We start from the raw sequence: 27234 nt of genomic DNA, 5'->3' as shown, positions 1-27234 counted from the left end.
GGAATTAAACGTCCTTTAGGAGATGGCTTAAATATATTATATCCATATGGTCAATTAGTATGTAGACATTAGAGTTTTAGTTTTTAAAAAAACCCTTATTATTGAAACAAAATACATCCATTTTTTTTCTATTCTTTTACTTTTTTCCCAATACATTCTAAATCTTCTATAATGAGCACAACTTAGTGTTTGATAATCAAGGAGGGAAAAAGAGAAACAAAGAAAAAATGACTAGGCTATTCTACAGATAATTCTACCAAATGTTTTGTGATTCCCTACACTGCTCCAAGTTTCCCCAACAAGAGATCAGTTTAGAAATTCATTTTTATTACTTCATTTTTTCCAGATAAATTGCTCAATCATTTGGAATTGTATTTTACTATGAGCATTTAAATTTATTTTTTCTCACAAAGTGCAATAACTATTTAAATATACTTGTTAAGATGCACAGATTCCATTGATGTGTAATGTTTCCATTGTCAAATATTGATAAGTAAGACCAATTACAGTCTTACTTTTGACAATTTTTCTTGAACCAGTAACACATTGATATAATTTCTGTAGCCTTGTAATGTATATTTTAGTATTTGATATTGATATTTGGTCTTTGGAGACAGACAAATTCAAGCTTTTTGACTTAGTACCTGAATGTCCCTGGGTTAGTCTTTTAGCCTCATCCATAAAATAGGAATGTTAAAACTTACCAAGGGCTGTTATTGAGAGAATAAAGTAAAATAAGCTACCTGTGAATTAAATAAAAGTGCTATAAAACTTTTAGCACAGTGCCTGGAACACTGATCAGCCTTCAATGTATCATGAACACAGTAATCTTTTTTTCTATCCATAAGCTTTTTGCAGTCCTGGTAAAAAGCTATTTCCTTTCTATTTCTATTTCTTTTACTCTAAGCTTTCTTTAGCTCTTGTTTTTTTAAATGGCCACTGAGTCCTTTAAACTCTGTTAAGACTTAATCTCACTGCCCTGTCTTTAGTTATTAACTTAATCACTGAACTGGTACTTAGCATATATACTTATGAGTATCTTTATACTTAAATTTTGGTTTTGCCTCTCACACTAGATTTTTTTTAAAGATTTTATTTATTTACTCATGAGAGACAGAGAGAGAGAGGCAGAGACACAGGCAGAGGGAGAAGCAGGCTCCAATGCAGGGAGCCGGGTGTGGGACTTGATCCCAGATCCCAGGATCACACCCTGAGCCAAAGACAGATGCTCAACCACTGAGCCACTCAGGCGTCCCTCTCACACCAGAGTTTAAGCCATTTGAGATGAAGAAACATATCTTATTCCTTCTATGTACCTGTTTCTTTATTCCTCATCTTACTTTGAATCATTTCCCCCTCCCATCCTTTGACCATTTATTTGCTGACATACCAAAGTCTTTACTGTGAATTGCATCATTATTATTGGTTCAAAAACACACTTAAAAACACATTAAAAAGACATTAAAAAGATACAACTAAATACAAATTTAGACAGGTCTATCATTTTTTAGATAGGCCATAAAAAGCAACCTTACATCAATCATGTTTTACTCATTACATACAAAGAAATTTACAATCATTTTGTCTAGTTGAATAATTTTGGGAACATGCTTTCAGAAGTTTAATGCAAAGATTTTGCTTGTGATTACTGACAGTGTTACTGTATCCTGGAAAGGTAAGAGCCAACATTTTTATAGTTGCACAATCATACTTTGGATGGTTTGTGTCCCTAAGTTCCTCCTCTTCAGGCTTCCAAATAATGTGTCATAGTATATTTGGTATGAAGTAATTCACACCAAATGAGAAATAAGAAGATCTATTTTTGAACTGATGATATGATCCAGAAATAAAAGAAAAACACATTTTTAAAAAAAGAATAACTTCACACCAAAAATGGGAAAAACACTGATGATGACCTAGAAAGGAATATCATCTAAGTTTTAATATTATTTTCTCAAATTCTACCTCATTGTGCCATTTTGGAGGGCCAATTCCAAAAAATATTAACTTTCTGTTATGAGCACAGAAAAGCTATCATATAATTCTGGTGAGTACCTAACTACCTCAGTGCAATTCTATAGGAGCCAGAACTCTTACAGCTTATTTTCATTTTCAAAATCTTGGAAAAACTTTTAGAAGCAGAATCTAACCTTCTGTAAGTTGATTATAAGAACTAAGTAAATCATAATTTTGGTCCACTTAAAATGGAAAATGGGCAAATATCTGAGCTTAAAAGAAAAAAAAAGTTTTTAAACATTGATTCCACATACACAAGAACCTACATCTTGGTTTCTAATATTATTCTCCACTCAAATAAGCCAAGGATGCTTGGAAAAATGGTTGATTTCAAGGCCAAGGGTAAGGAAGGAATAAGATGATCCTGGATCACGTATTATGACAAAAAGTTTCAAAAATGCTTTTAAAAATGGTAGGGCCTTAACAAAAGAATACATGAACCAACCTAAAGGGCACAAACCTAGGACTATTTATGCATGAAAACCATTAATTACATAGTACTAAAGAAAAAAGAAAGTGAAATAAATAAGTATATAGCTCAGATAGACAAGACACAGGAAAGCTCTTTCTTGCTTATAGTAAAATGTCAACTACTGACTTGTAAAGGTAGGGAGGTGGGAAATAATCATTTTGCAACCATCATAATAAAAATTGGCACAGGCAAGAATCATCACTAACTGGTAAATCTAGGGAGGCATGATTAATGAGTAATAAATATTTGCATTGTTTTAAAGTGTCTTCCCACAGATTGCTTATTAGTTCCAAGCCAAAATACAGCAATATAGAATGGAAATATCTGGCAATCACCCAATCAAGTTACCACAATTAACATAATAGATGGATACCATTATAAGAAATACACTTAGTATTTCAAATGTTGATAGCATTCCAACTCTTGATGTATAACCTGAATCTAAAGATGAGAGACATCAGAAAAAAACACGTAATAATGAATATCCTATTAAAAGGGGACAAGAGGGGGATCCCTGGGTGGCTCAGCGGTTTGGCGCCTGCCTTCGGCCCAGGGCGCGATCCTGGAGACCCAGGATCGAGTCCCATGTCGGGCTCCGGTGCATGGAGCCTGCTTCTCCCTCTGCCTATGTCTCTGCCTCTCTCTCTCTCTCTCCATGTGACTATGATAAATAAATAAAAATTTTTTAAAAAATAAAAAATAATAAAGTCTATTTTGTCTGACTTATAGCTACAGTATATATAAGTATAGCTACAGTAGCTTAGTTAGTTAGTTAGTTTCCATTTGCAGGGCCTATTTTTTCTACCCCTTCACTTTCAGTCTGCCTATCCAGAAAGCTAAAGTGAATCTCTGGTAGGTACCATTTAGTTGGATCTTATTCTTTTTAATCCTTTCAGCCACTGTTAGTCTTCAGATTAGAGAATTTAATCTATCTACATTTTTAAAGTAATTATTGATCAGTTTGTACTTACTAATGCCATTTTGTTCCTTGTTTTCTGGATATTTTGTAATTGTTGTTACTTCCTCTCTTGCTCTCTTCTTTTGTGACTTGATATTTTTCTTTACTGGCATGCTTGGATTCCATTCTCTTTATATTTTCTATATCTACTATAGGTTTTTCCTTATGGTTACCATGAAGTTTGCATAAAACAATTTATATTTATAACAGTCTATTTTAAGTTAATAACAACTTAGTATTCTAAGCTCTACATTTTTAATCCTTCCTTACCTAATTTATGTTTTTTTGCTGTCATAATTTACACCTTTTTTATCTTGTAATCTTGTATACCCATTAACAAGTTTTTGTAGTTATATTTTTACTACTTCTGTCCTTTTTTTTTCTTACTTCTGTCTTTTTAAAGATTTGCTTACTTACTGCCCTTTTTTTTTTAAAGATTTGCTTACTTACTTGACAGAGAAAGAGGAGAAATAGAGGGAGACAAAGAGAAGGAGCTGAGCATGGAGCCCAATGTGGGGCTTGGTCTCACAACCCTGTGTTCATGACCTGAGCCAAAATCAAGAGTTAGATACTCAACAGAGCCACCCAGGCACCCCACTACTTTTGTCTTTAAATCCCTTCATACTAGGCTTTGTAACTGATTAACTCAATATCTTCACAACATTAGATATTTTTTACAAGTAAGACTTATACTTTAGTATGTTTTCCTGTTACTAAGTAGTGTCCTTTCATTTCAGCTTAAAGAACTCTCTTTATCCTTATAAGGTCAATCTAGTGGTGATTAACTCCTTTAGCTTTTGTTTATCTGGAAAACTGTTTATGTCTCCTTCAATTCTGAAGGACAACTTTGCCAAGTCGAGTATTCTTAATTGAATCTATCTTACTACTCCCTACTGGCCCACCAAGTTTCTGCTGAGAAATGTGCTCATAGGCATGGGAGATGTATGAACAAGTTGTTTTTCTCTTCTACTTTTAAGATTCTCTGCTTGTTCTTAACTCTTGCCACTTCAATTATAATGTGTCTTGGTGGTGTTCTCTTTGGGTTCATCTTTATTGGAACTCCATGGACTTCGTGGATCTCAATGTCTTGTTTCCTTCCCCATGTTAGGAAAGGTTTCAGTCATTACTTTTTCAAATAAATTTTCTGACCCTTTCTCTTTCTTTTCTCCTTCTGGAATACCTAAATTATGAACGTTGGTCTACTTGATGTTGTCATATAAGTCCTTAAAGCTATCTTCACTCTATTTCATTCTTTCTTCTTTTTGCGCTTTTGATTGGGTGATTTCCACTGCCCTGTCCTCAAGTTCACTAATCCTTTCTTCTCCTTCATCTAGTCTGCTGTTAAATCCCTTTTGGTATTTTTCAGTGCAGTTATTCTATGCTTCATCTCTATGATTTTTATTTGGTACTTTCTTAAGTTGTTTTTGTTAAAATTCTGACCTTGTTCATTCATTCTTCTCCTATGCTAAATGAGCATCTTTATAACCATTATTTTGAACTTTTCATCAGGTAAATCTCTTAACTCCATTTCTCCTTTTTCTGAGGTTTAATTTTAGTCTTTCATTTGTAACATATTCCTGTTTCTTCATTTTCCTTGATTCTCTTTGTTAGTCTTTATGCATTGAATAAAACATAAAAAGGACTCTTGAAGAAGAGGCCTCTTGGAGGAGGATGAACCTTATCATTCATTCTTGCCATAGTTCTTGGCTATCTTACAAATGTTTGTGATTGTCAGACTGCCTTATTCTTAGTGATTCCGGTATTTAAGGGTGTGCCAAGACTTGTCAGTGTCCTAAAGAGAAGGATCTTAACAACTAGATTCAGAGTGATTAAAAGCCAGATCCTCAGAAAGCAGCTTTTAATGTACACAAATACACATCTTAAAAAAAAAAAAAAAAAAGACTTGAAGATGGCTGTTTCTGTCTGCTCCTGGGTGAGGATGCCCAGTTAAGAACTTTCTTTCTTTTCTAAAGTCCTGTGGGAGATGACAGCTTAAGCCTTCCTGGCCACGAGAGCCAGGGGATTAAAAAGGGTACATTCTTTGGGCAGCAACTGCAAATCTAAAGTGCCAGACATGGGATCCCTGGGTGGCGCAGCGGTTTGGCGCTTGCCTTTGGCCCAGGGCGCGATCCTGGAGACCCGGGATAGAATCCCACATCAGGCTCCCGCTGCTTGGAGCCTGTTTCTCCCTCTGCCTGTGTCTCTGCCTCTCTCTCTGTCTCTGTGACTATCATAAATAAATAAAAATTAAAAAAAATAATAAAGTGCCAGACATGTGCACAAGTTCTTTCCAAGGGAAAACTGGTGAAGTGAGCCAGAGAGACAACACAGAGATGGCACCTGCTAGCCTTCCTGGTCTCCAGTAACAGCCCCAGAGATGTGCTGAATTAGACACCTGACCTTAAGGCAGGAGCTTTTAAAGCATGCACATAGGACTCTTTCAGAAAAGATTGGAAGATGGGCATTTCTGTTTCCTCCATTCTGAGCTGTGGGAGGAGAGCCACAGTGAATTCTGGTGAACCTGTTAAGAACTCTCATTGTTTGCTATAGTCTGGTGTGTCTCATGGGCATAACCCCACTGGTTTTCAAAGTTAGGTGTTTTGGATGCCCATCCTTCACGTGCAAGTGTTAAAAGCTGGGCCTAGATGTTGGGTCTAAACACTGTACACCTAAAATAAATAAATAAATAAAACACTTTACACCTCAGGGAAAAGCTAGAAGTTGTAAATTCCTTCCCAACGTCACTGCGCAAGGGGTAGAGCTTATGGTATGAGTTTGCCTTTCCTACTCGTTTCAGTGTAGGTATTTTCTTGTTTGCACAATGTGAGTTGCTCAGCTAGTTTCTAGATTTCTTTCAGAGGGAATCACTCCATGGTAGCTGTAGATCTGGTGTCTGTAGAAGGAATTTAGTTCAAGAGTTTCCTAGGTCACCATCAATAATGTAGGAACTCCCTACATTATCTTAATGTTATTACTTTTATGTCAGTTATTTTGGGGCAAGAGGGGTTGGTAATGAAGGAGAACCCGAATAGTCAGTTAGTTTCATCAGGCAATTCTAGGGAGTTTTGAAGAGGTACTGTCAAGGATAGAGAAATAAAATACTGCACTCTCAGAACTATCTTAATTTCTCAAAATCAACATAGAAATAAAAGGTCATCTAATAGAGATAGAGAGGATCTTGGCTGTAGAACACTTTTGCTTGAATTGATAAAAAATGAGAATTTGATTAGTTCTTTCTTGGCAACTCCACTCAAACATTATCCAGGATAGAAATGGCTATTGTCATCTACTTCTAAGTTTTTGTCCCCATTAAGAATATAATCCCCAATTTCAAAAAGAAACAATGTGCTACGTTAGTCTATTAGGCGTTTAATATTTGACATAAAATATTTTTAGTTCAATTCCACAAATAAAATGCTTCAGGTTTTTTTTTTTTCCTTCAGGTTTTAATATGGCTTCCCACAAAGATCTGACAACAAAGAATGTATTGGTAATACAGATGATGAGTATTTTGTTCTATGTAGCCTTTTAATTTATCACTGTAAATTAATAAACTAGCATGCTGGTTTTAATACATCAGTCTGGTGAATCTGGATAATGTAAATCTGTGTCAAGAAACGTGATTTATCTCCTCTTGTACTGCAAATTGAGATTTCTGCATCCAGAAAATTCAGATATTGGAGTTTAATTAAAGTAACCCAAACAACAAATGCTTCTTTGTGAGGCCATTTTGGAAAGCAAGCCAATCTTTCACTCTGGCAGTGATACTTCTCATCTGCATGTAGCAGAAAGTACTGCAGATAATGCAGATTGGCTTACTCAACCTCCTCCAAAGTCTTTTATAGTTTCCTTCTTGTACTATAGAGTTTTCAAAGCAAAACAAACAAATGTATAACAACAACAACAAAGTTTTTCTGATTCCTTTCCAGGGGGGTGTGACCTATATGCAATCTGACTTCCCCAAGGAAACAACCCATATGAGATATAAAGCCGAAGTCACCAATGTTAGATAGTGAGACAGGTTGCACATGAGAAGTTAGATTTTTGGGGGCAACATGTAAAGGTTATATTGTCTAGTACTCCAAGTGTACTCAAACTGTACTCAAACTCAAACTGCCAAGTGGTCAAAGGCAGAAAAAGTATGGTTTCTCCTAAAACAGACCCAAGTTAGGCAGTTCCTAGTACCCAAAATTAGTTCCCTGCTCACCCCTCACCCATGAAATTACATAAACTGTCCAATACATTATCATAAATCCTTTTATGCATAAATTAAAGAAAGTAGATTCAGTTGTCTGAAACTAAGAACCCCAACAAATACTTTTTGCAACCTAGTATTTTTCATTTCTATGGTTCTATGAATTTCAGTCCTGCCATGTTGATATTCCCACCAGAGTTGGCATTTAGTTGAGTACTTAAAGAATATTATCAAGCACTGTGATAGGTGATTTATAAGCATCCTGATTAAATGCTCTCTATTCCGTGAAAGACTTCTCAGGAAAAGGACTGACAGAAAATTAAATTTTCCATGAGAGTATACAAATCTTCCTAATAATCGAATTCATCAATATTTCTTAGAAATATTCAGATTATGATCAATATTAAAATAAAACAATTAAAGTTTACTTTCTTCCTGACTTCTCCAACAGTATAGTACCTCAGCCTTTTTAAAGTAGTCCAAAGAACTTAAACTCACAGTTCTAACAAAAACAAATATGGCATTTTAAAAAAAGATTCCTAAATGTTGTTCTTTTGTACTTTGGCTAGAAAAGTTACTATACCTGAAGATTGATTTCTGCTTCATAGAAGGTTAGGCACGAGCAGTAATGTCGATCTGAGTCAATATCTGTCAGGACCACCACAAAAAATGTTGGCTGCTTTCTCTCTCTGGACAGCTGCCACCCTCCAGGCTGACAAAACTAAATGGGATAGAAAAAAATTATCACATTTTAAAAGTATAATGAAAATTTATTATTTATAAATTTTTGTGAAATGTTAAATATCCCTCCATTGTAAAAAAAATTTCCACCTAATGTGATATATTACCTAACCCATTACATAAATATATATTTTGTATATATATAAGTACAGATTTCTAATGTAGAATACTTTTTTAAATGTACATATACATTTTATAAAGACAGTCTAAGATTATCCACAGGTGCCACTCATTCTGAGATACAAATTGGCATACATAGAAACAAATCATCATAAATGAAAATCTTCCCCCTTTAGAACAAATCATGAAATGAGTTGAAGATAAAGTGCTAAGTATCTATCATTGACAGAAAATAGAATTATTTTACAATTCCTTCGTTAATCTAAGTGTTCAATACAATGAAAAAGGTATCTTGTTCATCAAGATAGACCACATTATAGGCTATATCACACACTTTAATGTGTTTTAAAGACTAGAAATCATACAACATATGCCCTTAGACTACAACAGACCTGAATTAGTAACAGAATGATAGCTGAAAAAGTCCCCATATACTTGGAGATTAAACAATACACTGCTAAATAATACATGGGTCAAAGATAAAATCTCAAAAGAAATGTGAAAAATATTTTGAACTAAATAGAAATGAAAATACACCTTATTAACACTTTTGGGATTCAGCAAAAACAGTGCTTAAAGGAAAATTTATAATATTGAATGCATATATTAGAAAAGAAGGAAGATCTAAAATCAATAATCTAAGCTTCTATCCCAAGAAACTAGAAAAAGAAAAGCAAATTAAATACCAAGTAAGCAGATAAAAAGAAATAATAAAAATTAGAGCAGAAATCAATGAAATAGATAATGAAAAATCAACAGAGAAAATTTTCTTAAAAACCATAGCTAGTTCTTTGAAAAGATCAGTAAAATCAACAAGCCTCTAACCAGTTAACTAAGGGGAAAAAAAGATACAAATTACTAATATCAGAAATGAAAGAGGGGACATCACTACAGATCCCAAGGACATTAAAAGATAATAAAGGAATACTCTAAACAACTCTATGCCTACAAATCTGGCAGGCTAGATGAAATGGATCGATTTCTTGAAAGACACAATCTGATAAAACTGATACAAGAATGGGGCAGCCCGGGTGGCTCAGTGGTTTATCACCACCTTCTGCCCAGGACCTGATCCTGGAGACCCGGGATCAAGTCCCACATCAGGCTCCCTGCATGAAGCCTGCTTCTCCCTCTGCTTCTCTCTCTCTCATGAATAAATGAAATATTTTTAAAAACTGATACAAGAACAAACACACCATCTGAACAGGTCTATATCTACTAAATAAATTGAATCAATAATTAATAGACTTCCAAAACAGAAAGTTCTCTGGTAAATTTACTAAACATTTAATGAAGAAATTATATGATTCTCTAAGATCTCTTCCAGAAGACAGAAGACAAGGAAATACTTCCTGATTCATTCTATGAAGCCAGCATTACTCTAACAGCAAAAGTAGGTAAAAAATCATAAGAAAACCACAGACCAATTTCCCTCCTGAGAGGATGCATAAACCCTCAACAAAATATTTACAAGTTGAATCCAACAATGTATGAAAAGAATTATAAACTACAACCAAGTAGGATTTATTGCAGGTACACAAGGCTGGTTCAACACCTGAAAGTACATTAAACAAATCAAGAAGACAGATTTAAAAAATCACAGGACCATATCAATGCATGCAGAGAAAGTATCTGAGAAAATCCAACACCCATTCATGATAAAAACTCTCAGAAAACTAAGAATAGAGTGGAAGTTCCTTAACTTGATAGAGAACATTTACTAAAATCCTACACCTAATGAGATACTTAATGATTAAGAAGCTACAAGTTTTCTCACTAAGGTAATAACAAAGCAACGATGTCCCCTTATCACCACAACTCTTCAAAATTGCAATTAGACAACCCCCCCAAAAGGAAATAAAAGGTAAATGGATTGCAAAGAAAAAAATATAACTGTTCACAAATGACATGATTGTCTATGTAGAAAATCTGAAGGGATCAACAAAAAAGACTCTTGAAAGTAATAAAGAATTATAGCAAGGTTCGAGGATACAAGGTTCATATTTAAAACTCAGCTGCTTTCCTACATACCAACAAGAACTGTTGTTTAAAATTAAAAATATATTTTACTATTTACATTAGAACCTTCCCCAAGTATTTAACTTTAAATACTTAGTTTAAATTTAATAAAATTTCTATAAAATCTACACGAGGAAAACTATAAAACTTTAATGAAAGTACTCAAAGAAGAAGTAAATATAGAGAGAAATATTCTATATTCATGAACAGAAAGATTAAATATTGTCAAGTATCAGTTCTTCCAAATGTGATCTATATAGTTCAGTGCAATCCCAATCAACATCTCAGCAACTTATTTTGTGGATAATGATAAACTAATTTTATAGTTTAGATGGAGGGGTAAAAGATCAAGAAGAGCCAACATAACACTGAAGAAAACAGGCAAAAGATCTTAACAGATACCTCACTAAAGAGGATACACAGAAAAAAAATAAGCATATGATAAGACGTTCAACATCTTATGTCATTACAGAATTGCAAATTAAAACAAGATATTGTCACATTGTCTATTAGAATGGCCAAAATCCAAAATACTGGCAATGCCAAATGCTAACAAAGATGGTGAATAACAGGAATTCTCATTCATTACTGTAGGAATGCAAAATAGACAACCATGCTGGAAGATAGTATGATAGTTTCTTACAAAACTAAGCATATTCTTAGTATACAATCCAGCAATTCTGTTCCTTGGTATTTACCCAAAGGAGTTAAAAACATATGTTCACACAAAACTTGTACATGGATGTTTATAGCAGCTTTATTCATAATTGTCAAAACTTGGAAGCAACCAAGATGTTCTTCAGTAGGTGAATGGATAAACTGTGGCACATTTAAGATAATGGAATATTATTTAGTGCTAAAAAGAAACAAACTATCAAGCTATGAAAAGGCATGGAAGAACCTTATATGCATATTACTAAATGAAAGACTTCAATCCAAAAGGGTTTCACGTGGTGTAGTTCCAACTACATGACATTCTGAGAAATGAGAAACTATGGAAACAGCAAAAAGATTAATGGTTATCTGAAACTGAGGGCATTGCAGAGACATGAACAGGCAAAATACAGAGGATTTTCAGGGCATGGAACCTATATAATAAATACTATATGCACAATATGGTATAATTCTATAATACTATATACATATAATACTATATAATGCTATAATGGTCGATACATGCCAATCTACATTTGTCAAAACCTACAGAATGTATAACACCAAGAGTGAATGTTAATGTACATTATGGACTTTGGGTAATAATGATATGTCAACCAAGGGAGGTTCATCAATTGTTAACAAATGTACCACTGTGGCTGGGATATTGATAGTGTGGGAGGACATGTGTTTTGGGAACTGGGAGTATATAGGAACTCTTAGTTTCTGCTCACTTTTGCTGTGAATCTAAAACTGCTCTTCCTAGTGTCTGTGTGTGTATGTGTGTGTGTGTGTATGCTGTAAAAAGTGAAGTCCATTTTCAAAAATCTGAAGAAAATAAGATATCTTGATTAGTAGTATTGTTCAAGAGATGGAACAAAAATAGAAATGAGTTCACCAATACAGCAGCTCTCTGTACCAGATTATCTGTTATTCTGCTCAATAACTGTGTAACCTTGAGCAATTTATTTAATCCTTCAGTACCTCAGTTTCCTTGTCTATAAAAGATAGACCATTAACCACCTGCTAGTGTGCTTGGGAAGTCTACATAAATTAACACATGCAAAGTGCTGAGAATAGCCCCTGGCATATAATCCAGTGAAGTAAACATTACCCCATCCGATCCAACTTTAGCTACTGTCATCATATCTATAACATTTTCTTTCTCCTTCTGTTTCTTCCAAAACCTGCTCTTGCCCCTCCTTTCATTGTCTCACTGTCTCCTTGACTGAGTCTAATGAGACATCAGAAAGGGAGATCTGGATAATTTCTTACATTTGGAGAGAGACAGTAATCATGTTCAAAGCTTCTCTACCAAAATAGAAATTCTACCAGACTCTTTTTCATAAGTAGATTTCACCAGAATTTTTTTAAATGGCATAAAAAGCTTAAAATACACTAATTAGCAAGTAAGTGAAAACATGTTTCTTTACATTTTATTTTGAAATAGCTATTCAACAAATATTTATTGAGTACTTGAGTATCACTTATTCTTTGAATACTTCTCTGTAACTTCCTAGTATCTCCAGCACCTTCTACACTCAACAATCAAGAAGTTCCTTTCCTGTGTTCCAAAACCATTTTATACATATTTATTATAATAACAACAACTTTTTCTTATATATTTCCCTTGAACTTATTAGCTATTCTACTAATCTGGTACAGAAAAGTTGACTTGTCATTTTCTTTATGTGTACCTTTCTCCTCAACAATTATCTATCCAAGTGCTTGTGGCCATGATAAGGATTTTTAATTTCAGAATAGCAAGCCTCAAAGAGCGGTGCATAAGAGTCACAGAAGTCCCAGTGGTAAAAATTATTTTCATAATAATACTAAGAATTAATGGTTTCTTTCACCTTGTTGACATTTACATTGACAGTGCTAAAGTCATGGCAGTTAAAACTGCTGGCACCTTAACAGAAATGAATGCAGCAAGCCCCAAATTATACTTGTAGTCATTGTATTCTTCACACAGTTGCATGTTTGCAATTAAAAACGAAAATCAGTTTCAGTTTAAAATGTCTTTAAAGGAATCCCTGGGTGGTGCAGCGGTTTGGCACCTGCCTTTGGCCGAGGGCGTGATCCTGGAGACCCGGGATCGAATCCCACGTCGGGCTCCCGGTGCATGGAGCCTGCTTCTCCCTCTGCCTATGTCTCTGCCTCTCTCTCTCTCTCTCTCTCTCTCTCTCTCTCTGTGACTATCATAAATAAATAAAAATTAAAAAAAATAAAAAATAAAAAATAAAATGTCTTTAAAAAAGCAATACATAGTTTAATTTCATTATAACTTGACCCTTGAGTATATAACTTTTTAAATATTGTTGCAAATAATACATATAAAGCACTCTTGCTGCATATTAGAAGCATTACAGTTGTTCAGAGAAAAGCTGCTTGTGTAATTATTTAAGTTATGAGTTAAACTAGCTGCCCTTTTTTTTTCAAGAACACCATTTTTACTAGAAAGAATAAATGATAGACAAATATACAGACTTATGTATTAAGCAGACATTTTCTCAAAACAAAGTGAGCCTATCATTTTAAGATAAGGATCTGAGAGACTATGTGTTACCAATGATAAATGAGCATTCAAGCACAATCATGAGACTCCTAGCTTTTGTATTTCTGATAAATGTGACAGTAACATTAACTAATATAATATTTAAAATATTATATATTAATATGTATCAATATTTGAAGATCTGCATAACTCATTGATTCCATATTTACAAAATGACCAATGTATGTTATAAAATCATGCATAGATTAAAAACCCATTCAAATGTTAAGTATACCAACAGACTTTAATGTAACAGTACAAAAAAAAAAGTAACAGTACGAAAAGTTCATTGATATGCTCACAGATTTCATATTACAACTAATTTTTAAGAAATTACCACTTGAGTTTTGATACAGTGATATTCAAATAAAAATTTCCATACTAGGGATCCCTGGGTGGCGCAGCGGTTTGGCGCCTGCCTTTGGCCCAGGGTGCGATCCTGGAGACCCGGGATCGAATCCCACGTCGGGCTCCCGGTGCATGGAGCCTGCTTCTCCCTCTGCCTGTGTCTCTGCCCCCTCTCTCTCTCTCTCTCTCTCTCTCTCTCTCTCTCTCTCTGAGACTATCATAAATAAATAAATAAATAAATAAATAAATAAATAAATAAATAAATAGAATTTCCATACTTATCTGAAAAAGTTATTAAAATATTCCTCTTTTCGCCAAATATATATTTGTGAGACCTGATTTTCTTACTATACTTTAATCAAAACAACATATTGCAAGAGCTTGATGTAAAGGTGGGTATGAGGGGATCCCTGGGTGGCTCAGTGGTTTGGTGCCGGCCTTTGGCCCAGGGCCCAATCCTGAAGTCCCAGGATCGAGTCCCATGTCGGGCTCCTGGCATGAAGCCTACTTCTCCCTCTGCCTGTGTCTCTGCCTCTCTCTCTCTCTCTATCATGAATAAATAAATAAAATCTTAAAAAAAAAAGGTGGGTATGAGAATCCAGTTGTCTTTTAGTAAGCTAATATCAATGATATTTCCAAAAATATAAAATAATACCACTGTTTTCCCTATTTTTTGTTTTGGAAACTACAGTTCTTTCTTCATAAAAAAAATATACTATTTAATATGTGAAGGCTTATTCTTCTTTTAAATGAATCATTTTAAATTTCCTAGTTATAATTTCTAATGCATAAATGAATAAACTACATAAACAAAACTCTTTGGGGATACTCAATAATTTGTAACAGTATAAAGTGTGAGACCCAAAAGTGTGAGACCTGCTATTTTAGTGAAATAAGTATTAACATTTAACTAACATTGGCTTAAACTACTTGAATAGCAGAAAGAGATAATTCTTGGTAGAACTAGGGAGTTTTAATCAGGTTACATCAAAACTAAGAGGTGTCTTTCAAAACCTTCCTAACTTGGGCAGCCCAGGTGGCTCAGTGGTTTAGTGCCACCTTCAGCCCAGGGCGTGATCCTGGAGACCGTGAATCTAGTCCCATGTCAGGCTCCCTGCATGGAGCCTGCTTCTCCCTCTGCCTGTGTCTCTGCCTCTCTGTGTATTCTCATGAATAAATAAATAAAATCTTTAAAAAAAAAAAAAAACCTTCTTATTCTTTCTCAACAAACTTCTGTCCAGAATTATGTACATCTTTTTTTTTTTTTAAAGATTTTATTTATTTGAGAGAGAGAGTGAACAGGAGAGCACAGCTAGGGGAGGAGTGGAGGGAGAGGAAGGGGCAAACTCCCCCACTGAAAAGGGAGCCTGATGTGGGGCTCCAATCCTAAAACCTTGGGATCAGGATCTGAGCTGAAAGCAGATGGTTAACTGATTGAACCACCCAGGTGCTCAGGTACATCATTTTCTAAAATGAGTTCACAATTAAGAAAGAGACATCTGAGCCTGAATCATGGATGGATTCCATTTGCTCAACAAACAACTCTTCTGACCAAACAATATGTTCTATGAATTAATAACAAATAATACCATTCTCTTGGAGTTCTGTAATTCATTATTAGCCGTTCATTAGGCTTGGCAAATAGCATTAAAACCTACTCACTACAGAATAACTACATATTTTTGCAAAACTTAAATGAAACTATAGGTTTTCAATGAGGATTAAGCTAAATCTCTTTATGTTATTTCTAATTCTATCAAATATAATGACTTCTCAATTCAAAGATACCAGTCATAGAACAGACTTCACAAATAACTTTCATAAGCAAGTAGGTCTATCACTTAAATGAACAAATATTTTGCAGCTTAAAACTAGAAAAAGCAACTTTTACTGTGTCCACTTTTTCCAAATACTATATATATATATATATACATACATAAATATACTGAATATAATAAAAATATTATAGAATAACCAAAAACGTCCATAGTATTGTTGTGATTAATTTGAATAATCTCTCAAAAGTGAAATATTATAGAAAGTTCTCTGAAAAAGACCTTCATCCACATCTGAATATTTCCAAGACCTTCATCCACAGCTAAAACTTTACAACTTACTGGGAACTGTAATTTAAAAAATTAACCAATGTCTCTTTTAAAAAGTAAAGCTTATAAGAAAATTTCTTCCGGGATCCCTGGGTGGCGCAGCGGTTTGGCGCCTGCCTTTGGCCCAGGGCGCGATCCTGGAGACCCGGGATCGGATCCCACGTCGGGCTCCCGGTGCATGGAGCCTGCTTCTCCCTCTGCCTGTGTCTCTGCCTCTCTCTCTCTCTCTCTCTCTCTCTGTGACTATCGTAAAATAAAAAAAAAAAAAGAAAAGAAAAGAAAAGAAAATTTCTTCCTTTAACAGATAATAATAAATACAAAACATCCAGAAGGAGAATATTAAAGTTTGGGTAGTTAAGTAAAGTTTAGTTACTTAAAATGGGTTCACTGCTTACATTATAAAGGGAATTCCATTAAATTCTGAAAAGACAAAAAGTATTAACAATAAAACTTCTGAGAAATTCCAAGGATCGCGTTTCAGATCAATAAGTACTTAATATGAACACAATTAAGATAGTAGTGGTGAGTTATGGCAGGCCTGGTCAGATTTTTTACTAAATTTTACACAAGGAAGCTGTCAAGATAGTCCACTAGACACTGGTTATACATGAGATCTCTTATTTCACACATGAAATTACAGCAATAGAGGAATTTATTTTATATTATGCATTTAAATAGGGGCATGTGGGCGACTTAGTTAAGTGTCAGACTCTTGATTTCAGCTCAGGTCATGATCTCAGGGCTGTGAGATCAAGCCCCGTCTTGGGCTCTGCGCTGGGAATGGGCCTGCTTAAGATTCTCTCTCTCCTTCTCTCTCTCTGAACCTCTTCCCCTAAAAATAAAAAAAACCATACATTTCATAGGAGATTTCAAATGAATGAAAATGAAATATTCAAATGAGTATGCAAATATTCAGAAAATAAAAAATAGCTCACACAATTGAGTTTACAAAAATCTCAAAAAAAAAAGTTTACAAAAATCTCAAAGGATTTTAAATTTCAAGGATTTTAAAGGGTTTTCAAGGTTTCAATTTTCAAACGCTTTAAATTAAAAGAAATTTAATCTCCAGTTAAAATGTCTACTTTCCAAATTTACTTTATCATAAGATTAAGTAATAATAGAATTTGGAGTATGAAGAGATGATCCCACTGTTTAATGAGAAGTATTTCTCATAGGATTTGGATTAAAATACAATATTCAAATCTTAAATGAGTGTACTGAGGAAGTAATAAACAATGAGGGAATGGACACTACAATTCTTGAACCTGAGCTCCAGTAACATTTCTGACAGGAATGTGAGAAAATGTTTAGACAGCTGGAAACAGACTAGTAAAAGATAGTACTCACTAAAGATAGTAAGCAAAATGATAAGCACTAAACAAACAGGATAAAATCAGGATTTTGTTCTCCCCAGTGTCTTTACTGGCAAACAGGAAAAAAAATGCTATCACAGGTGCAAAATCTAAACTGTTTAGAACTGACTGCCATAACGGACTGGCCATCATTTTGTCCTCCTTTTTTTAAGTCACTGGGGAAACCCAACGATATTATAAAAGTGATATTAGATCACTTTTGCAGCTTAAAACTAGAAAAAGCAATAGAGTGATATTATAAAAGAAAATACTATATAAATTGACAATTAATATTGTTTTCATACATGGGGATTCCTTTTCAGGATGTTATCGGTCTTTGTTTCCCTCCAGTTTTCTTTCAGACCTTAGCATAACCTGGAAACAAATGATACTTCAAGGTTGTAAGGTTAGAACTGACAGACATTGCTAGTGGTTGAATATCTGCCTTCAGCTCAGGGTATGATCCTGGGATCCTGGGATAGAGTTCTGCCTCTCCCTCTGCCTATGTCTCTGCCTCTCTCTCTCTGTGTCTCTCATGAATAAATAAATAAATAAAACCTTTAAAATAGGGCAGCCCGGGTGGCTCAGCGGTTTAGAGCCGCTTTGGGCCCAGGGCGTGACCCTGGAGACCCGGGATCGAGTCCCACGTCAGGCTCCCTGCATGGAGCCTGCTTCTCCCTCTACCTCTCTCTTGCTCTATGTCTCTCATGAATAAATAAATAAAATATTAAAAAAAAAAAACCTTTAAATAAATACATAAAATAAAATAAAATTGTAATAAAAAATACAAACAGCGAAGTAATGGAGATAAACGGTTTAAAATGTTAACAAGAATTTGGAAGCTGAAAAAAGCTGAAAAAAAAAGAATTTGGAAGCTGGAAAACTGGTTTTCACTACAAATTGCTGGAAAAGATAATGAATGGGAGGTACCAGGTATGTATGCATGTCACCAAATAGGCAACACCAAAACAAAAAAAGAGCCCCTATTTAAATGCATAAAGAGACCATAAAGAATGTAATGAGACACAGAAAATTTCAAACATTGGAGAATAAAGAAGGGATCAAAACATTAAGCAGAGGAGCTTATATATCAGAAAACATTTACAAAGCAAGAGAAATATAATAAAATTTTAAAATAAAGAAACCATAACACTAGTCGGTGTTCAAAAGGGACAAACAAATGGAAAATGAGAGAGAAGGAAATTGGATCACTGCAGGAGTTCTAATTCCTGGGTAACAGGAAATTTAAAAAGAATACATCCAAAGGAAAAATTTATAAAAAATACCCCCAAAACAAAACATAACAAAAAACAATACAACCCTCTTCTTTACAAAAAAGCCAGAACCTGGGGCTCTTGGGTGGCTCAGTGGTTAAGGGTCTGCCTTCGGCTCAGGTCATGATCCCAGGGTCCTGGGATGGAGTCCTGCATCAGGGTTGCCACAGGGAGGCTGCTTCTCCCTCTGCCTATGTCTCTTCCTTTCTCTGTATCTTTCATGAATAGATAAATAAAATCTTAAAAAAAAAAAAAAAAAAGGCCAGAACCTTAGGACAAGACTACATTTTTCAATGCCTATCATAATTAATTAATGCTTTTTATTTTTTTTTAAAGATTTTATTAATCAGAGAGGAGAGAGAGAGAGGCAGAGACACAGGCAGAGGGAGACACAGGCAGAGGGAGAAGCAGACTCCATGCAGGGAGCCCGACATGGGACTCAATCTGGGGTCTCCAGGATCACACTCTGGGCCGAAGGCGGCGCTATAACTCTGAGCCACCTCGGCTGCCCTAATTAATGCTTTTTAAAACTCATTAATTTTAGCAAATCATCACAAAGTTTCAATGTATAAAAGAGAAAGAAAAGATCCTAAAGAGGGATGCCTGGGTTGCTCAGCAGTTGAGTGCCTGCCTTCAGTCCAGGGTGTGATCCCAGGGCCCGGGTTCAAGTCCCGCACCAGGCTCCCCCGTGAGGAGCCTGCTTCTTCCTCTTCATAGGCCTTTGCCTCTCTCTGTGTGTCTCCCATGAATAAATAAATAAAATCTTAAAAAATAAAAAAATCCTAAAGGGAAAACAATAAGGAGAAAGAGAAAAAAACAGGTTTATATATTTTAAAACAGATCAAAGATCAAAATAGTAACAGAAACCTATTAATTAATCACATTAATAATCAGAAATGCAATAAAATTAACTCCATAATTTAAAATATAGGACATAATTCAACACCCATTCTTAAATAAATTATATAATGAGTCCCATTACCATTGATATCATTTATTAGACACTAATTAGCAGAAGCAATCACAAAGAAAGAAATTAAAGATAAAAACAGGCAGCCCTGGTGGCTCTGCGGTTTAGCGCTGCCTTCAGCCCAGGACCTGATTCTGGAGACACCAGATCGAGTCCCATGTCAGGCTCTCTGCATGGGACCTGCTTCTCCTTCAGCCTGTGTCTCTGACCCTCTATCTCTGTGTGTCTCTTATAAATAAATAAATAAAATCTTAAATAAATAAATAAATAAACAAACAAACAATGGAAGGTAAAATTATTATTTCCCAATACATGATCATATAACCTGGAAAACTGAAGAGTGTCAACTAAAAAACTACTATGAAAATGATGGAATACAATAAAATAAATGAATATAAAATTAATAAAGAAAGAGGACTCTCATTTTTTGGCCGAGACTACCCTGCAGACTGAAATACTTTAAAAAGCTGGACAAAATATATGAAATAATAGTTTGCAAGACACTGAATATAAGGTAATAAAGGACAAAAATCCCTGAAAGGAGGAAACAATGTGAGCTCAAATATTGGCCCTGCATTCTGTCTTGAGAGAATTTATAGGCCATGGTATTGGAAGAAGGATACAAAGGTAGAGCTGAGAGGACTCCCTATATGAGACAGAGCAGAGACTCTCTGGAGACAGAACACCAAAGAGAAGGGAGCTGCACAGAGAAAGAATGGGGGAAGTCTGTAGAGCTCCTCTTAAGAAGTCAGCAGGGTAGTGATCAGTGCATGTGTCTAAAAAAATTACCTAAGGATGGCAGGACAGCCATCTGCAAAGTTTAGAAAAAAACAGTGCCCGCTGCTTAAGCATGACTGGGAGAAGTGCCCATTCCCATTATCCAGACTGGAAAAATTCATAATTCTCAAGAGCTTGGATAGAGTACACAGAAAAGTCTTGCCACTGTAGTGGAAATAATTAGTCCTGAGCTAGATCTGCTCAGAATTCACATAACAAATCATAAAAGCGATACCTAAAAAGATCAAATTATTTACAAGAAACTTAACTGTATCTCAGGAGCTCAAGAGGATTTAAAATATCTACCACCCAATAAGACAAAATTCATTATGTCAGGCATCCTATTAAACATTAACAGGTATGCAAAGAGGGAAACAAAACCCTTAACAAGGAGAATAATCAAACAAAACTGACCTAGGACTGACAGAGATATTAGAATGAGCAGAAAAGACAGAAAGTTGTAACAGTCACATGTTGAAAAAGTTAAATGGAAACATGAAAAATATAAAAGACTCAAACTTCTAAAAAGGAAAATTACAATGTATGAGTTAAAAAAATATACTGGATAGGATTCAAAACATAATAAATGTTACAGAGGAAAGATTAATAAACTTGATTTGACAGGAATAAAAATAATCTAAAGTGAAATACAGAGAAACTCCCAACTGGCTCAGTCGGAAGAGTATATAACTCTTGGTCTCAAGGTGGGAGTTTAAGCCCTGTGTTGGGTATAGAGGAAAGAAAGGAAAAAGAAAAAGAAAAAAAGAAAAAAAAAAGAAAAAGAAAAAGAAAAGAAAAAGAGAAGAGAGAGAAGAGAAGAGAAGAGAGAAAAGAAAAAAGAAAGAAAAGAAAGAAAAGAAGAAAAAAAGAAAAGAAAAAAAAAAAAGAAAAGAAAAGAAAAAAAAAGAGAAAAGAAAAGAAAATCCTCCAAAATAAAATGAACATCAGTGAGTTCTGGGACAACTTCAAACAGCCTATCATATAAGTAATCAGAATCAAGGCAGTGTAGAGGACGAACAGAAAAAACTACTTGAAAAAATAATGGACAAAAAATAATACCAGGTGAAACTATGGATCTATACAAAACAATGAAGACCACTATCAGTGGTAACTACATAGGTAAATACAAAAGATTTTTTTGTATTATTTAAATCTCTTATTAGCAAAATAACACTGTAGTATGGGGTTTAAAGTATATAGAAAATTAAAATGGGGGCACCTAGCTGCTCAGTCAGTGGAGCATGTGACTCTTGATCTTGGGACTGTGAGTTTGAGCCCCACTTGGATGTAGAAGTTACTTAAAATGAAAACTTAAAAAAAAAAAAGTAAAATGGATGTCAACAACTGTACAAGTCAGAGGGGGAGAATGGAAGAGTACAGTGGTATTATATGGTTCACATATCACAGGAAAAGTGATATAGTAGAGTATGTTAAGCTAAATGTGCCATTAAGATAAAGATGTATAAGCCCCAAAAATGAAAAAATAAAAGAAATAATAATCCAACAAAATAAATAAAATGAAATACCCAAGAAAAATAATCTAAAAGAAAGCAGAAAATAAAGGACAAGAAAAAACCAATGAAATGAATGTAACACAAAGAACAAAATAATATTCAATCCTAAATATATTAATAATCACATTAAATGGCAGAGGCATTGTGCCTGGATAAAAAAGCAAGACTTGGGGCACCTTGGTGGTTCAGTCAGTTGAGAGTCCAACTCTTGGTTTCAGCTCAGGTCATGATCTCAGGGTCGTGGGATCAAGCCCTACATTAGGCTCTGCACTCAGCATAAAGTCTGCTAGAAAGTCTTTCCCTCTTCTCTTTCCTACTCTGCTCCTCCCTACTTTCTCTACCTCTCATTCATAAATAAATACATACATATATGATTGAATGACTGACTGAATGAATAAATAAATATAAGACTCAATTACATGCTACCTACAAGAAACCCTTTAATTACAAAGTTTCAAAGATGTTAAAAGGAAAAGGACTAGGAAACTATATCTTATGTTAACATTAATCAAAACAAGGCCGGCATAGTTACATTAATATCATGTAGATCGCAGAACAAAGAATATTAACAAAAATGACATTTTATGATATATGGGCCAATTCATCAAGGGGACATAAAATCCTAAATATTTGTGTCCTAAGTAAAGATCTTCAAAATACATAAAGCAAATCTAACAGAATTGCAATAAATGAATAAATAAATAAATAAATGAAACAAATTTCCTCTACTCAAAAATTTCAAAATCTTTCTCCATAATTGATAGAATAGACAAAAAAAAAAGTAAAGATGTAGATTTGAAAAATACTATCAACCAACTTGACCTAACTGATGTTTATATAACACTCTATACAATAGCAGCAATACACATTCTTTTCAAGCATACTTGGAACATTTGCCAAGACAGAGTATATCCTGGGCCATAAAATAAGTTGCAATAAATTTAAGAGGCTTCAAATCATAAGAAGCACATTCCCATATCACAAGAGAATTAAATTAGAAATCAAAAACAGATCTCTGGAAAATCTACAACACTTGGAAACTAACACATTTCAAAACAAATCATGGGTCGAAGAAGAAATCAAAAGGAAATTATAAGGTATGTGGAACTAAATGAGAATGAAAAGACCACCTTTCAGAATTTGTAGGTTGCTACTAAATCAGGACTTCAGGAGAAAGTTATATATGGCACTTAAAGTAGAAAATAAGAAAGGTCTCAATGATCGTCACATCTACTTAAGAATTAGATAAAAAAGAAAACTAAATTCAAAGTAATTTAAAAAAGGAAATAATAGGAATCAGATTAAAACAAAAATTAACAAAACAGAACACACACAATAGAAAAAGATAATGATCAAAAAACTTGATTAACTTTCAGCCAGATTTATCACAAAAAAGAGAAGACACAAATTGCCAGTATCAGGAATAAGATATGACATCATTAGAGATTATAAATATTAAAAGGATTATGAAGGAATATTATGAATAACTTTGTGCAAATAAACTTGACAATGAGATGAAATAGACAAATTCTCTAAATAATGCAAATGACCTGAGCTCACTCATGAAAAAACAAAAAACCCAAATAACTCATATTTATTAGAGAAATTGGAATTATAGTTAAAAACCTTTCCATGAAGAAAACTACAGTCTCAGATGACTTTACTGGTGAATTCTACTAAACATTTAAGGAATCAATAATAGTAATAATAATTCTACACAAAATCTTCCAAAAATTGAAACGGACAAAGTACTTCCCAACTTCATCCTATGAGGCTGGTATATCCCTGATACCAAAACCTGGCAAAGATACAGAACACATGAACACAGTTGCCAAAAAAAAAAATTTTTAATATATTTTATTGTTTATTTATCTTTGAGAGAGAGAGCGCACGTAGGAGTGAGGGGCAGAGGGAGAGGAACAAGCAGACCTCCTGCCAAACAAGAGCCCTGAAGTCATAACCCAAGCCAAAGGCAGATGCTTAACTGACTGAGCCACCCAGGTGCCCGCAAAAATTATTTTAAAATGTTTTTCAGCAAACTGAATTCAACAGTATAGTAAAAGGCTAATAATATAAAATGGCCAAGAGGAATTTATCCCAGGAACACAGGGTTTGTTTACATTTGAAAAGCAACAACAAATATGATGTAACTCATCATATAAAAACCTTTACATAAGAAAATATAACTAAAAAAGAAAAATGATATAATCATTTTAATAGAAGCAGAAAAAGCATTTGACAAAATTCAGCATCATTTCTGTTAAAAACTGTAAGTACACAAGGGACACTTGGGTAGCTCACTGGTTGGCTGAGCTTCTGCCTTTGGCTCAGGTTGTGATCCTGGGATCCTAGGATCAAGCTCCACATTAGGCTCCCCATAGGGAGCCTGCTTTTCCCTCTGCCTATGTTTCTGCCTCTCTCTGTGTATCTCTCATGAATAAATAAATCTTTTTTTTTTTTAAAAAAGGAAGTATGCTTGAAGTAAAAGTGAATTTTCTTAACATGATAAAAGTATCTACACAAAACCTATATTATACTTCATGCTGAAAAATTGAATGCTTTACTGCTAATATCAAGAACAAGACAGATAGGTCTACTATCACCACTTCTATTCTACTGTATTACAGCTTCTAGCCTGAGCAATCAGGTAGAGGGAGGGAGGAAGGAATGGTAAATGTATCAACTGTAAGGGATAAAACTAACCCTATCCACTAATATGACTGTCAATGTAAAAAAAATCTAATGGAAACTTAAAAAAAAGTGTTTAGAACTAATATGTGAGCTTACTAAGGTTGTAGAAAATATATGATCAACATACAAAAATCAACTGTATTTTGGGGCACCTGCGTGGTTCAATTGGTTAAACATTGCCTTTGGCTCAGGTCATGATCCCAGAGTCCTGGGGTCAAGCCCTGCATTGGGCTCTCTGCTCAGCGAGGAATCTAATTCTCCCTCTGTCTGCTGCTTCCCCTGCTTATGTGTGTGTTCCTTCTCTCTCTCTCTCTCTCTCTCTCTCTCTCTCTCATAAATAAATAAAATCTCTTTAAAAATCAACTGCATTTCTACATAGTAGTAGTGAACAATCAGAAATAAAATAACATTTACAATAGCATCAAGAATAATAAGGAAGGATAATATGTCAAACAATATGAAAGACATATACTTAACTACAAAATATTGCTGAAAAAAATAAAGAAGACCTAAATTAACAGAAAGGCACACATTATGTCAGTTCTCCAAATTAACTTTCTGTGAAAAAATATATAGATTCATTGCAATTCCAACCCAAATGCCAGTTTTAGTTTTGCTTTGTTTTTGGTAGAAATTGTAGATCTGAATTTAAAATTTCAATTAGAATCTCTATTCTGTTCCGTTGATCTATATGTCTGATTTTGTGCCAATACCAGACTGTCTTGATGACTACAGCTTTGTAATATAGCTTGACACCCAGAATTGTGATGCTACCAGCTCTGGTTTTCTTTTTCATATTCCTCTAGCTATTCAGGGTCTTTCCTGATTCCATGCAAATTTTATGATTATCTGTTCCAGCTCTGTGAAAAATGGTGATGGTATTTTGATAAGGACTGCACTGAATGTACAGACTGCTCTAGGTAGCAGAAACATTTTAACAGTATTTGTTCTTCCAATCCATGAGCATGGAACATTTTCCCATTTCTTTTTGTCTTCCTCAATTTCTTTCATCAGTGTTCTACAATTTTCTTTCTTTTTTTGAAAAAATATTTTATTTATTTATTTATTCATGAAAGATACAGAGAGGCAGAGACCGTGACAGAGGGAGAAGCAGGCTCCTTGCAGGGAGCCCAATGCAGGACTCAATCCGGGCCCCATACGATCACACCTGAGCTGAAGGCAGATGCTCAACTGCTGAGCCACCAAGGCATTCCAGTGTTCTACAGTTTTCTGAATACAGATCCTTTGCTCTTTGGTTAGATTTATTCCCAGGTATCTTATGGCACTAAAATAGACACAGAGATCAATGTAATAGAATGGAGAACCCAGAAATGGACCCCCAACTCTATGTCAACTAATCTTCAACAAAGTAGGAAAGAAAATCCAACGGAAAAAAGTCAGTCTCTTCATGAATCAATCTTTTCAAATGGTGTTGAGAAAATTGGACAGCCACATGCAGAATGAAACTGGACCATTTTCTTGCACCATACACAAAAATAGACTCCAAATGGATGAAAGACCTAAAAGTAAGACAGGAATCCATCAAAATCCTAGAGGAAAACACAGACAGCAACCTCTGTAACCTTGGCCACAACAACTTCTTGTTAGACACATCTCCAAAGGCAGGGGAAACAGAGGCAAAAATGAACTACTCAGACTTGATCAAGATAAAAAGCTTTTGCACAGTAAAGGAAACAGTTGACAAAACTAAAGACAACCAACAAAATGGGAGAAAGTTATCTGCAAATGTCTTATCAGATAAAGGGCTTAGTATCCAAAATCTACAAAGAACTTACCAAACTCAAAACCCAAGGACAAATAATCCAATCAAGAAATGGGCAGAAGACATGAACAGACATTTCTCCAAAGAAAACATATAAATGGCACAGACACATGAAAAAATACTCAATATCATTCAGCATCAACAAAATACAAATCAAAACCACAATGAGATACACACTAATCAGAATGGCTAAAATGAACAAGTCAGGAAATGACAGATGTTGGCAAGGATGCAGAGAAAGGGAGCCTTCTTACACTCTTGATGGGAATGTAAGCTAGGGCAGACACTCTGGAAAACAATATGGAGGTTCCTCAAAAAGTTGAAAACAGAGCTACCCTATGACCCAGGAATTGCACTACTAAGTACTTACCCCAAAGATACAAATGTAGTTATCTTAAGGGGAACTTGTACCCCAAGGTTAATAGTAGCAGCAATGTCTACAATAGCCAAACTATGGAAAGGGCCCAGATGTCCATCAACAGAGGAATAAACAAAGAAGATGTGATACACAGACACACACATACACATACATACACACACACATAGACACAGAGACATGCACACACTCAAGAATACTACTCAGCCATCAAAAAAAGAAGTCTTGCTGGGCAGTCCCGGTGGCTCAGCAGTTTAGCGCTGCCTACAGCCCGGGGCGTGATCTTGGAGACCTGGGATCCAGTCCCATGTC

General features: G+C 34.7%; 1 protein-coding gene across 3 annotated transcripts in view; it reads right to left on the bottom strand.

The window, feature by feature from the left end:
• The window catches only part of SBF2 (SET binding factor 2), a 468462-nt gene that overhangs the window by 254359 nt on the left and 186869 nt on the right, over nt 1-27234 (bottom strand). For all 3 annotated transcript variants that reach the window (XM_041730425.1, XM_041730423.1, XM_041730424.1), the window contains exon 3: nt 8225-8362. In XM_041730425.1, the coding sequence (XP_041586359.1) occupies nt 8225-8362 (138 nt within the window). The remainder of the gene's footprint in view (nt 1-8224; nt 8363-27234) is intronic.

This window comes from Vulpes lagopus, chromosome 15 (assembly GCF_018345385.1).
Source record: "Vulpes lagopus strain Blue_001 chromosome 15, ASM1834538v1, whole genome shotgun sequence".
Classification (NCBI taxonomy): Eukaryota; Metazoa; Chordata; class Mammalia; order Carnivora; family Canidae; genus Vulpes; species Vulpes lagopus.
The sequence above is the reverse complement of the archived record's forward strand: the minus strand, read 5'-3'. Positions and strand labels throughout refer to the sequence as shown.